At 35.5% G+C, this 14,849-nt stretch overlaps 1 protein-coding gene across 1 annotated transcript in view; it reads left to right on the forward strand.

Annotated features, from left to right (window-relative positions):
- The first annotated feature begins 345 nt into the window (after nucleotides 1–345).
- The window catches only part of capn1 (calpain 1), a 35,904-nt gene continuing 21,400 nt past the window's right edge, over nucleotides 346–14,849 (forward strand). Inside the window, exons 1-3 of the mRNA XM_073836473.1 lie at nucleotides 346–497; nucleotides 9,208–9,665; nucleotides 11,707–11,776. Coding sequence (XP_073692574.1) covers nucleotides 9,414–9,665; nucleotides 11,707–11,776 — 322 coding nt within the window. The 5' untranslated portion in view covers nucleotides 346–497; nucleotides 9,208–9,413. The remainder of the gene's footprint in view (nucleotides 498–9,207; nucleotides 9,666–11,706; nucleotides 11,777–14,849) is intronic.

Genomic DNA, 14,849 nt, shown 5'->3' on the forward strand with positions numbered 1-14,849 from the left:
GTACTAATATTAATATATTTTACAGTTTACTGCAAATTTAGTATGCGAATTCATGCCTATTACATTTATTATACATCAGTATACTCAAACAATTCTAACTTAACAAAGGTAACAGTAGTGTAATATAGTGTATACTATTGTATTTATTTTTAAATAAATACTGTTGTATTTTCAAATAGGCCTATTGTATTTAATTTTTTAATCTAAATATTTTGCGTTTTCGTTTGGTTGCGTCGCGCTGAACGCGTAAAAGCGCTTACTGATTGGCTGACGGAATGCTACGCCACGCCTCTCTCCGTAACTCCGAGACGCGTCGCGTTTATCACGCATAGCGCAGACGCGCCCCGGATCCGCTGGGCGTTTGTGCTGCTGGTGGGGTGAAATCAGCAGCAAGACGTTAAACTACACGAACTCCAGATGTTCGGAGGATCGAACAATAGTCAAAAACTCTGGATTATATACTATTTGCTCAAGTGCACTGCAAATCAAAACACGAGGTGAGTCTTTTATGCATTTGCGTTTGGTCTTTTCTGCATCCATGCGAACGATACTTTGACACTTTGTTTCACTTTAGTTGTTTTACTCCTGTGTTGTTGACATCAAGGTTGTTTTACACGAAGGTTGTGTTATAAAATAATTGTTTGGCAGCCAATTGTCTTAAAATCTTTTAGAGTTTAAAACATCAAAAGGTGTGTGAAGTTCATTTCCTTGTTTTGCAGTTTCTTAAGACTGCCTCTGAACTGATCATTATTAACTCTCATATTATTTGCATGCATGTTTTGATCTTACAACACTGCTAAATCAATCAATAACATGTTTAATTTGTAAATGCACGTAGCTGAATTACTTCTTAAGAGTTAATACTTTTTGTTTACATCTAGATTGAATGCAAAGTCAGTTTCCCATAGCATCTGAATAGTTTGAGGCTGAATGCATGCATGCATAGCTATTAAAAGCTCCTTAAACACACACACACATGGTCAGCTGTTGTGGTCAGAGTGGATTTACTGAAAGACACAGGAAGTGATGAAAGAGAAGGCGGTTTCACCATATAACCCTATTATTTCTTATCTGAAAAATCCACACCCAGGCTGCTTGCGTTTCCATAATATCTTATGAAAAACATCCAGTCTCACTTTTAGATGTCGTAGACTGCTTGTGAGAGGAACCTTATCCTAAAATCATTAAGATATTAAGTAAAGATCATGTTCCATGAAGATATTTTGTAAATTTCCTACTGTAAATGTATCAAAACTTAATATTTGATTAGAAATATGCATTGCTAAGAACTTAATTTGGTCAACTTCAAAGGCAATTTTCTCAATATTTAGATTTTTTTGCACCTTTAGATTTCAGATTTTCCAAACATGATCATCCTTGTGAGAGGAACCTTATCCTAAAATTTAAAAAGCATATAGTATTTTGTTTAAATTCCAATTTTATACTGTGAAAAATAATGCCAGCAATAGACTGCATGCTTCAAAATGATACATTTTTCTTTTATGCCAAAAAACACAAGGATGTTAAATAAAGATCATGTTCCATGAAGATATTTTGCAAATTTCCTACTGTAAATATATCAAAACTTAATGTTTGATTAGTGATATGCATTGCTAAGATATCATTTGGTCAACTTTAAAGGCGATTTCCTCAATATTTAGATTTTTTTTTGCACCCTCAGATTCCAGATTTTCCAAATATGATCATCCTTGTGAGAAGAACTCCATCGTAAAATCTATAAAGCATCTATATAGTGTTTTGTTTAAATACCAAATTTATACAGTGAAAAAATAATGGCAACAACAGATTGTATGCTTCAGAATGATCCATTTTTCTTTTATGCCAAAAATCATTAGGATATTAAATAAAGATCATGTTCCATGAAGATATTTTGTAAATTTCATACTGTAAAAATATCAAAACGTAATATTTGATTAGTAATATGCATTGCTAAGAACTTCATTTGGTCAACTTTAAAGGCGATTTTCTCAATATTTAGATTTTTTTGCACCCTCAGATTCCAGATTTTCAAATAGCTGTATCTGAGCCAAATATTGTCCTATCTTAGCAAACATACATCAATGGACAGCTTATTTATTCAGCTTTCAGATGACTGGTTTGTGGTCCAAAGACACATTTAGTAACATATTAGTAACATGAAGTACTGTACTCATTTATAGTTTAAAATTAGATTAAACTTTTTTTTTTTACTATTTATTTTAACTTTTTGTTCCTATGCATCCCCAGTTTGAAAACCCCTGAACTAAGAAACTAAACCCTTCAGTTTGCATTAACTTTTGTATCGTGTTGCTTCGTATTAAAATCACATCACATGTGTGATGCAACTTGAGATGTGAGCTGCACACATAAGTGTTGATAGCATTGTTGGCATGTGATCATATCGCAGGAGAGACTAAAGCACATCTCCATGGGTGCAAACACCACTATTTACAATAGGAATAATGTGCATGTGTCACAGCTTGTATGAATTAAACAGAGGAAAGTGTGGCATTGTATGTATATAATAGTGAGAAGTTCAATGGTTGTTTAGGGCGTTGTCTGTGAATTCTTTGAGTGACAGTCAGACATGCCCAAAAATACAAGAGAAAATACTACCTGTAGGCTACCTGACCTCACAAAAAAAAAAACATCTGCTGTTTGTTCGCATTATGAATTAGTAGTTGCACACAAAGTATTCAAGTTATTTGTTAATTGTTGCTCACCATTGATCAATGTTTAATTTAATTGAATGGTTAAAGGTAATTTCTGCACCAAACTCAATTGCAAAATAGTTTTTGACTCCCTTTCTCTCTCTCTATATATACATACTCACAAAGAAATGTATATTGTATTATATTATGCACTTTATGTAATTTATCTAGTGGTCTGGTATTAGTTTCAGGTCTTGTGAAACAAGTTTGACCTCAAATGATTTCTCGGTAATCTTTTTCCCAGTATGTGAATAACGTCTTCAGCCTGTCTCTGATTGGTCGACGGCGTCTGTTTAAAAACTGAGGTTTGATGATGTGTCTTTACTTGTTTTTCATCAGTCATCTCTCATCAGCCCATCCTTCTCCAGAGGGCTGAGAAACTTGCGTTCACACCCCACCAGAGACAAATTCACTATTTATTTCAGTATTTTTGCAAGCTTCAGACTAACATAATCAGGCCTGAGTGCTTTCACCAGTAGGAATAGATGCTAACTTGAACTTATATTTCATGAGGGTGGATTTGTAGGGTTAATGTCAGAGTGGAGAACATGAAAATGGTCAAGAAACACCCAGGACTGCATTTCCAAAAGCAATAAGTATTGTAGAGACCAATAGTCTCGCTTATGATGCATTTGGGAAATGCAACCCTTGACATTTTACCTAAAAAAAAAATGTTTTTTTTCCTCGATTTCTTCTTTTTCTTTCTTTTTTCCTGTTGTGTCATCATTTCTGTGCAAACTAAATACTTTACAAGTAAAAAAAAGGCAATAGAAACATTTTTTACTCAGAAATAACTAGTTGAGTTCACAGTGAATTACAAAAAAATTCCAAGGAACATGTATATTACAAAAAATATTATATATATACAGTCAAGCCCGAAATTATTCATGCCCCTGGCAAATTCTGACTTAAAGTTACTTTTATTCAACCAGCAAGTTTTTTTTGACCGGAAATGACACAGGTGTCTCCCAAAAGATAATAAGACGATGTACAAGAGGCATGATTGTGGAAAAAAATATAACTCATCTTTTATTTACATTTGAACAAAAACTGGCATGTCCAAAATTATTCATACCCTTCTCAGTAAGCAATAGAAAAGCCTTTGTTGGCTATTACAGCAATCAAACGCTTCCTATAATTGCTGACCAGCTTTTTTGCATGTCTCCACTGGTATTTTTGCCTATTCATCTTTAGCAATGAGCTCCAACTCTTTCAGGTTGGAGGGTCTCCTTGCCATCACCCTGATCTTTAGCTCCTCCACAGATTCTCAATTGGATTTAAGTCAGGACTCTGGTTGGGCCACTGCAAAACGTCAATGTTAACATTTTGTCTGGTAACCATTTTTGTTGTGTGTTTTGGGTCGTTGTCGTGCTGAAATGTCCACTGGTGTCCAAGGTCAGTTTCTCTGCAGACTGCCTGATGTTGTTGTTGAGAATTTTGATGTATTGCTCCTTTTTAATGGTGCCGTTTACTGTGATTAGGTTCCCTGGTCCACCGGCTGAAAAACACCCCCAAAACATTAGGTTCCCACCACCATGTTTGACAGTGGGGATGGTGTTCTTAGGGTTCTCCTTTTTTTTACGCCAAATGAAGGCTACATCATTGTGGCCAAACCATTCAATTTTTGTTTCATCTGACGATAAAACAGAAGACCAGAAGTCTTCTTCTTTATCCAGATGAGCATTTGCAAAGGACAAGCGGGCTTTTGTGTGCCTTATCTGGAGAAGTGGTGTCCTCCTTGGTCTGCGTCTGTGGAACCCAGCGGTGTGCAGTGTCTGTTGGACTGTCTGCCTTGAGATGGTGCCACCAGCAGAGCCCAGATTCATCAGGATGGCCTTGGTGGTGATTCTTAGATTCTTTTTTACCTCTCTAACTATCCTCCTGGCCAGCACAGGTGTCACTTTTGGTTTCTGACCACGTCCTCTAAGATTTTTCACAGTGCGGAACGTCTTGTATTTTTTTAATAATACTTTGCACTGTAGCCACTGGAACTTCAAAACATTCAGATATGGACTTATAGCCCTTTCCAGACTCGTGAGCAGCCACAATGCGCAGCCGCAGGTCCTCAGTGAGCTCCTTTGTCTTAGCCATGACTGTCCACAAACCAACAGCAGAGAGAGCTTGTGTTTTTCACCTGTTGAGTTGATTAAAACAGCTGTTCCCAATGAATCAGGGTAATTAAGATGCTTTAGAACAGCTTGGACTATTGGGAATGGTATAGAACTTTGGATTTTCCCAAAGACTGTGACCGTTTGCAAAGGGTATGAATAATTTTGGACATCCCACTTTTTGTTCAAATGTAAATGAAAGCTAAGAAGTTTTTTTTTCCACAATGATGCCTCTTGTACATCGTCTTATTATCTTTTGGGAGAAGCCTGTGTCATTTCCAGTTAATAAAAACAAACTTGCTGGTTGAATAAAGTAACTTTAAGTCAGAATTTGCCAGGGGTATGAATAATTTCGGGCAATATATATATATATATATATATATATATATATATATACACACACACACATCTCCCTACAGTATTAAATTACATTTATTTATGTATTTACTGATGGTTATTTGGGAAATGTGCTCAATTTTGATTTAAAAAAAAGGTTTCAACACTTAAATAAAAACCTGGGCCTTTCTTCATGAGAATATATTTTGTATGCATCACTGTAACTGGCAGCCGGGGGGGCAGCCGTGGCCTAATGGTTAGAGAGTCGGACTTGTAACCCAAAGGTTGCGAGTTCGAGTCTCAGGTCCGGCAGGGATTGAAGGTGGAGGAAGTGAATGTACAGCACTCTCTTCACCCTCAATACCACGACTGAGGTGAGTCCCTTGAGCAAGGCACCGTTCCCCCAACTGCTCCCCGGGCGCCGCAGCAATGGCTGCCCACTGCTCCGGGTGTGTGTGTGTTCACTACTGTGTGTGTGCACTTGGATGGGTTAAATGCAGAGCACAAATTCCTAGTATGGGTCACCATACTTGGCCTCACCTCACCTCCTTTCCTTTCCTAATGTATTTCACGAGTACTCTATAAATCACGGTGTTCATTTACTCTGCTGGATGTTTTATAGCAGATGGCTGGAGATTTGCCATGAGCGTCTGACATTGATCCTTGTCCTGAGAAGAGCTAGAACGAACGAAATGAAAACAAAGAAACTCAGCATCGCTGAAGACCTGAAGCAACATTTAATACGCTCTTTTAACTTGAATGCATTAATGCCAAGTCACTGTTCGATCCCTGAATGCTGTGTTTGTCCTTCTGGCAAACAGCCACACACTCCGGAGGTTTGATTCACTTTTGGCAGCGTGTCGTTAGCTTTCCATGGATCTCACGCACCACACCCTTCCACTGCTCTACTTTCTCTCATTTGTTTAAAGGACAGACATGTCAGTGTGTTCACAACCACAGCTACAGCAAATGACACGAGTGCGATGGATCAACAGTGTTTACATTAAACTAATAACTAATATGTTTTACCTAGCTTCAGCCTTGACCAAGGTCACAGACTTGGCTAATATTTGTTTATGGGTTTGACAAACAAAGGTAGTGTGAATCAGGACGGTGAGCAAGCACCACATAGTTCCTCAAATTTACCACAAATGTGAGAATGAACGGATGAGGGGGAAGGTAAATTAGACTGGTTTAACAAGTATGGGAGGATAAGTGAGGCTATTCGTTCACTGTATTGCAACATGACTATGTTTCTTCATCAGATTTGGAGAAATTTTGCATTTCATCCCTTGATCCAATGGACTCACCAATGGATCCTTCGCAGTGAATGGGTGCCGTCGTCAAAGTCCAAACAGCTGATAAAAACATAATAATCCACAAGTGATCCACACCACTCTACTCCATCAATTAACATCTTGTGAAGTGAAAAGCTGCTTGTTTGTAAGAAACAAATCTATCATTAAGACTTTTTAGCTTTAAGGGACAACCCAGCTCACAGGAGGTTGTGACAGATTCTTTGTTTGAAATGAATGCTAGATTATTCTGCATTTAGAGGCATGTCAGAAATATCATACAGTGTTTAAGAATCATCTAGTCATGCTTTCCTGTGGGAAACTTCCTTAAGGCGAGACACTGAAGGCAAAAACACAGTTTTTTCATGCACCTTTCAAGTTTGAGACTTTGTTTTTTTGTAAAGTGTTTTTTCAGACTAGTGGAAAGAATACACCCAAAACACTGTTAAGTGTTTCTTTTATAGCACTTTATCTATTTGTGCCAACAGATTTCAATTACAGTACATATTTTTAAAGGCCGTTTTCTCAAAATGAGTTTTTCCTTCTACACTGAGCCATAAATCTCCACTTCAGTAGCACTTACACACACCAAACTTTACATTTTTATTTCTGTTTAAATTCTAAGGGCTTTTACAGAGGGATTTGTTCATATATAATTTGCTTGGTTTTATACAACATTTTATTCCCCTAAAAACTGAAAAAATGTTTTTTTCTGCAATCTGCATGTATTTTCTGAATTATGGAGTGACAAAATGAGGCAAAATTCCTTCTGTAAAAACATGTGACTCTTATGTGTCAAAAAATTGTACTAGAAATGTATGCAAATTAGCGCATATTTCATTAAATAATGCCTCATTTGCATATTAAAACCTAACATTTTAGAAAAAGTGTAATACAAAAAATTTTTGCAATTATCAGTGTATTCAATCAGCTGAGTAAGAAAGGTGATAACTATTAGTTAATTTTTTTACCCTATTCACCTGCAGTGTCTCGCCTCAAGTTGAAAATGTAGATACAGTTGTTGTGGTGCTGGACACAAAAAGAAGATATTTTAATGATTGTATGTAACCAAACAGTTAACGGTAACAACGGTAGCCATTGACTTCCTTTTTTTTCATACTAAGCCAGTGGCTACCATCAAGTGTTTGAAAGTGATGATATTTGTTTTGTTTTTTTCAATTAATTTAACAAATTAAGTTTTTTTTTTTTTTTTAAACCTTTTTAAACCAACTTTCCAAGTTTGGAAAAGCAATTTGTTTGTGTGCTTTCCTGAAATGTAAACAGTAGAGCATGATGCTAACAATGAACATGCACCTAAAAATACCTTCAATGCAGTGCAGGTTTCTTTGAATAAAGTAGTGAGGTAAATAGCTGCATAACTAGGACAAAATGCATAAAAAAATGAGTCTGGATCTGTACAGCTGCCTTTAACCATGAAATATTGGGTCAGTTTGACCTGCAAACATCATAATGGAAAGTTTGTTTCACAACACATCAGAGTGTGGATATTTTCCAGGCATGAGTTTAAATGATAAAAAGTTCAAGGAAAGGATTTGAGTTTTTTTTTTTTTTTTTCTTCCAACAACTTAAAAATCATCATGGGTCAAATGTTCGGGTTAAGTCCTGGTTTTAAAGGTTGGGAATGTGTCAGTTAAAGAAAAATGCCAGAAATTAACTGGTGCTGATTGTGATGTGTTATAATGGTCAGCATTACATGCACTATTTGGTTTGTGTGCATTTTGTGTCTTGTTGATTAAGAATAGTGATGAAACTTAACAGGAAAAAATCACTCATTATGCTGTTTTATTATAAAACAAACTACATTTCCCATCATTCTCTTATCAGTGTGCATGACAATTATAAAATACATAAAACATCAAATACATGCTAAATCGCAACATTTGCCCTTTTTTGCATAAGTGCTAATAGTTGTCTTATTTGTCCAACAACAAAAACGACAAAAATAAATAAGACCATGGACCGCAAAACTGTAGGTTCATAAGGGTCATTTCTTTTAAAATAAAATGAAAAAAAAAAAAAGAGCTTTCCATTAAGTTATGGTTCATTAGGATAGGACAATATTTGGCCGAGATACAGCTATTTGAAAATCTGGAATCTGAGTGTGCAAAAAAATCTAAATATTGTTCTTTCTTTGTTTGATATGAATGCTAGATTATTCTGCATTCAGAGGCATGTCGGAAATAGCATACAGTATTCAAGAATCATCCAGTCTCCTGTTTTCCTGTGGAAAAACCTTAGGTTGAAAATGTAGATACAGTTGTTATGGTGGTGAACACAAAAGAAGATATTTTGAAGAATGTACAAAACCAAACAGTTGACAGTAGCCATTGACTTCTATATATATACTTTTTTTATTAATTCCATTAATGTATGGCTAATTAGGACAATATTTGGCCGAGATACAACTGAAAATCTGTAAACAAAGGGTGCAAAAAAATCTAAATTTTAAGAAAATCACCTCTAAAGTTGTCCAAATGAAGTTCTTAGCAATGCATATTACTAATCAACAATTAAGTTTTGATATATTCATGGTAGAAAATTTACAAAATATCTTCATGGAACATGATCTCCACTTAATATCCTAATGATTTTTTGGCATAAAAGAAAAATCGATAATTTTGACCCATACAATGAATGTATTGTTGGCTGCTGCTACAAATATACCCGTGCTACTGAAGACTGGTTTCGTGCTTCAGTGTCACATATGACAAGTTAATTTTATCTCTTCTTTTCCAGAACTTCTAAACCAGATCTTGGACCAGACTTCATTGTCCGCTGACTGAATAAATGACATCCAACTTCATCTTCCCCACTGATTCACAATTGAAATATTCACTCTGCTTTCCTGCGTTGTGATTGGCTGGTTTCTTCCCCTTCCTTCATTCTCATTGGCCATCTGGGATTACGTCATCTGTTTGTGCCGGTCACAGTAAAGCAAAAACATGGAGCCCATTTACGCCACAGGAATGGCTGCCAAGCTGCGGAGTCAGTGGGATCGTGATGCAGGTTTGGGTCAGAACCACAATGCCGTGAAGTTCCTTGGACAGGATTACGACTCGCTGAGGGCCCAATGCCAACAGACCAGGTGCCTGTTTGAGGACCCCTTGTTCCCAGCCACCCCGTCTTCTCTGGGGTTCAATGAGTTGGGTTCACGATCCTCCAAGACGCAAGGTGTGCGGTGGATGAGACCGACGGTGAGCTGACTTCAAGGGTTGTGAGGGTCAGATGGGTTAGTTTTGTTAGTTTCGGGTCATCAAAGTTGCAATTGAGTTTGTTTCTTCATCAGATTTGGAGAAACATAGCATTACATCACTTGCTCACCAATGGATCCTTTGTAGTGAATGGGTGCCGTCAGAATGAGAGTCCAAACAGCTGATAAAAACAATAATCCACAAGTAATCCACACCACTCCAATCCATCAACTAACATCTTGTGAAGAGAAAAGCTACGTGTTTGTAAAAAAAAAAAACATTTAATGAAATATGAGTCCAAAATCCATACTAATGCTTACCCCAGTGAAAAGTCCATCTCCTGTTGCCATCCACCCAAATATTAATTTAGAACTATTTTGGACTCTTTTTTACTTGTAATTGCAAACAGTGCTTGATCAGTGCATATTTCTCTTCTGATTTAGACCAGACGACGTTTTCACATGAGAAAGCAATATTATGAATAGAGTTGTATTTTGGCCAGAAGCAGCAATGTGAACATGTGTTTCTTACAAACACACAGCTTTTTTGGCTTCCCAAGATGTACACTGATGGACTGGAGTGGTGTGGATTACTTGTGTGTTATTGTTTTTATCAGCAGTTTGGACTCTCATTCTGACGGCACCCATTCACTGCAGAGGATCTGTTGATGAGCAAGTGATTAAATGTGACATTTCTCCAAATCTGATGAAGAAACAAATACTCTACACTACTAGTCAAAAGTTTTTCAACAGTTAAATTTGTAATGTTTTTTAAGAATTCACTTCTGTTCACCAAGCCTGCATTTATTTGAGCCAAAATACAGCAAAAATATTTGTACTATTTAAAATAATTGCTTTCTGTTTGAATATATTTAAAAATATATATATATTTCTGAGATCAAAGATACATTTTCAGCATCATTACATTATTTCAGGATTCTTTGATGAATAGAAAGATTTAAAGATCAGCATTTATCTGAAATAAAAAGCTTTTGTAATATTATACACTATACCATTCAAAAGCTTAGGTCTCGGAGATAGAAATTAATACTTTTATTTAGCAAGGATGCTTTAGAATTGATCAAAAGTGATGATAAAGACATTTATAATATTGCAAAATATTTCTGTTTCAGATAAATGCTGTTTTTCGGAGATTTCTATTCATCAAAGCAACCTGAAAAATTATACTCAGCTGTTTAAACATAATAATAATAATAATAATAATAATAATAAATGTTTTTTGAACAGCAAATCAGAATATTAGAATAATTTCTGAAGGAACATGCGACTGGAATAATGATGCTAAAAAAACAGCTTTGAAATCAAAGATATAAAGAATAAAACAGATTTTAAAATATACTCAAATAGAAGTTATTGTAAATAGTAAAAAAAAAAATCAATTTCAACAATTTTACTGTTTTGCTGTACACTGGATCAAATAAATGCAGGCTCGGTGAGCACAAGAGACTTCTTAAAAAAAAACAAAAAAACAACAACATTCAAAATCTTACAGTTCAGAAACTTTTAACATCTTGGATGGCAAGAGAGTGATTAAATATTAAGCAAATTACATTTTTGGATGAAGTATTCCTTTAATCATGCTTCAACTCTGCCATCACATGTTCACGCATTTCCTAGTTTTGTCTTCTGAACACTTTTAAACACTTCTGCATGCGACAGGTCACCTCTACAGTCAACGTCCCGCAGGATTTCATGTCTTCTAGTCGGTACATTAATGCATGGCTTTATATAACTACATCTCTCGTGCTTGTTGCTATGGGATGCTCGAGAGCTGAAATGATTTGTCAGGAAAAATGGCTACTCATTATACATTCATTTATTCATCATGCCTTTATTAATGAGTTTGAATTTGAATGACATACTCAGTGTTTTTACACTTTACTGCATGTTCTCTTCACCTACAAATGATGCAGTTGTTGAAAACAGACCAGAATATGTGTGTGTGAGTTTGAATGGCATACTCAGTGCTGTGAATCATCTCCTGAAAATGCAAATCTAATTTAGTGCAATACATGTGTTTTCAGGAGATGTGTATGCGGCCCCAGTTTATCGCGGATGGAGCGACTCGTACAGACATCTGTCAGGGAGCTCTAGGTGAGTCTGTTTGTCAACAGGGATGAGAACTTCACCTCAAACAACCCTGATTTTACCACACTACAACCTCAACCAGTTGTTCATTTACTAGACCAATGAACAGCTCGCCTAGGCTGGATTTACGTGAGCAAGAAGACAGTAAAAACAGTGATATTGCGAAATATTATAGACCAATTTAGAGTAGATGTCACAATTACGTCACTTCCAGCTGTGTGTGCATAGTGGTTGCAGAAAAACACTGGTAACAAGTGGAGGCAAACAGGTAAAATCCATGCAATAAGAAAAAAAAAGTGCCTTTTGTTGTCAAAATCTGAATGCAAATCATTTTTAAAGAATGCTGTCATCAAAGACATCATTTAAAGCTAAATGCAGATGTTTAAATGGACATACTATAGATGAAAACTGGATTACTCAACTTTTAAAGCATAAATTTGATTTAAACAATAGGTCTACGTAATACTTCATATGTGACCCTGGACCACAAAACCAGTCTTAAGTCGCTGGGGTATATTTGTAGCAATAGCCAAAAATACATGGTATGGGTCAAAATTATTGTTTTTTATTTTATGCCAAAAATCATTAGGAAATTAAGTAAAGATCATGTTTCATTAAGATTTTTTGTAAAATTCCTACTATAAATTTATCAAAATGTAATTTTTGATTAGTAATATGCATTGTTAAGAGCTTAATTTGGACAACTTTAAAGGTGATTTTCTCAGTATTTTTTATTTTTTTGCACCCTCAGATTCCAGATTTTCAAACAGATGTATCTCGGCCAAATATTGTCCTATCCTAACATACCATACATCAATAGAAAGCTTATTTATTGAGCTTTCATTTGATGTATACATCTAAGTTTTGTAAAATTTTACCTTATGACTGGTTTTGTGGTCCAGGGTCACATATTGGACGTATTGTATTAGCCCTACAGTTATAGAATGAAATATTATTTAAACCTATAACTGTTATCATTTTTACATAACATTTTTTTTGCCACCAGGCTTTGCCCATAAAAAAAAACGTCATCTCTGTTTTAGATCTGTAAGACTATCCCAGTGTCTAACATCAGTTTTGTTGAATAACAACAGTGCTTATCGTTGGGTGACAAGCTCTTGTAATAAGCAGAGAACAGCTTGAAAATGACATCTAATCAATATAATCTATAATCTTATTTTAAATCTAACCATTTTGTACCCTATCTGTGTAATTGTCTTCTGGTTTTCTGCATCCTGAATGTTTACAAACCTATAATTGGTCTATTTTCTGTTTTAATATATAAAAAAATAAGGGATGCACCGAAATGAAAATTCTTGGCCGAACCCGAAGCCGAATAAAATTACACACTGGGCCAAAGGCCTATGACCAAACATGTTTTTTTTTCACTATTGCATAAATTAAAAAGCCAACATTTGCCTTTTACAGTTTTGTCTTGCGTTTCAAAGAAAAAAAACATCAATTACAAAAATAATTTAAAAATATTTACCACTTTACATTTTTAACTTTCTTGTAGACATTATAGCCAGCAACAAAGCGCAATTTAACTTAAAATCAATGTTAGTGAACTAATACTCTTTGGCCATTTTTAAGACCCCCTTCTTGAATCAGGCATGTGCTTTTATTGTAAAAATAAATGCAGCCTTGCTGAGAAAAGGAGAATGTGATAATAAATGTATTAATAGAGCTGTTGTAATGATTGTTAATATTATTCTTGTCTTACTTTATTTTATTTTTTTTACAGAACAACTGTAAAATAACAATACTGACATTTATGAATGTTAACTTTTATTTCGGCGGAAACCCGTAAGAAGACCTCAGTACTATTGTTGCTGACAGCAGCAGATTTATGAATGATTTTCATCATGCAGAATTCCCTCACGCTTTGGACTTTGAACCCTTTGCTGCATAAGTGCACACCTCTATTTGATCAGATCACGTCATTGTTATACGAAAAGAGCTTTTTTTGCCATTTTCGGCCGAATAATTTCAGTTGCCAAACATTTGGTGCATCCCTAAAAAAAAAAAAAGGAGTCAATTATTCTTGTGATCTAAGCTTTTTTTTGAGTTTTCAACAAGGAACATTTAAAACACTTGGAAACTGGACAGTAAAAATAAAGTGTGACATTTGGTATGTGGCATATTTTCATACAGATGGAAGACAGCTATAGGAAAGTAGGGTGATGCTTACTCCAAACACAGAGCCTTGTACATAATTAAAGCTCTGACCCTGCGGTCATTAAATAAAGAGCTGCTGTTTCGCGGCGGAGCAGCTAATGCGTTATGACGACATCCATACAGCATTGAAACATGTGAGGAAGAGCTCTGATTGGTCAGGATGTGTGTGGCAGCCCAGGGACCGCTGTTGTGCTTTTACAAGCTTTAGTAAACATGGAAACTAAATGACTGTCGCTCTTTTTGAATCAGGTTTGTTTGGGCCCAGTGGCTATTTTAGGTTATTTACGCATTCTCTGCGTTGTAAGGAGTCGGGGCATCTTCTAATAGCAGATGTGCTGTTTAGGGCAATAAATTGTCATGTTGGAAGAATCCCAGAAACTGCAGCATGAAGATGTAAAAAAAGTAAATGCTGAGACGAATGATTGAATGGGTGTTTAATACCATTTAAGACTGTACATGTATACAGCATGAAGAGCTACTGTATGCTTAACTTACACAGTTTTACTGAAATAAAACTATAAATACTATCCTGTTTACTTTTCCTAAATTACTGTACTAATTCATTTTAAACTTGTATACAGTTGACGTCAAAAGTTTATATACGCTTTGCAGAAATCTGCAAAATGTTCGTTATTTTACCAAAATAAGAGGGATCGAACAAAATGCATGTTTTTTATTATTAAATACTGAGCTGAACGATATATTTCACATAAAATGTGTTTACATATAGTTGAATTCATAAAAATCACCCTGTTCAAAAGTTTACATATGCTTTATTCTTAATAATGTGTTGTTACTTGGATGATCCACAGCTGGGTTTTTTTGTTTAGTGATAGTTGTTCATGAGTCCCTTGTTTGTCCTGAACAGTTAAACTGCCTGCTGTTCTTCAGAAAAATCCTT

Source organism: Garra rufa, chromosome 3, assembly GCF_049309525.1.
Source record: "Garra rufa chromosome 3, GarRuf1.0, whole genome shotgun sequence".
Taxonomy (NCBI): Eukaryota; Metazoa; Chordata; class Actinopteri; order Cypriniformes; family Cyprinidae; genus Garra; species Garra rufa.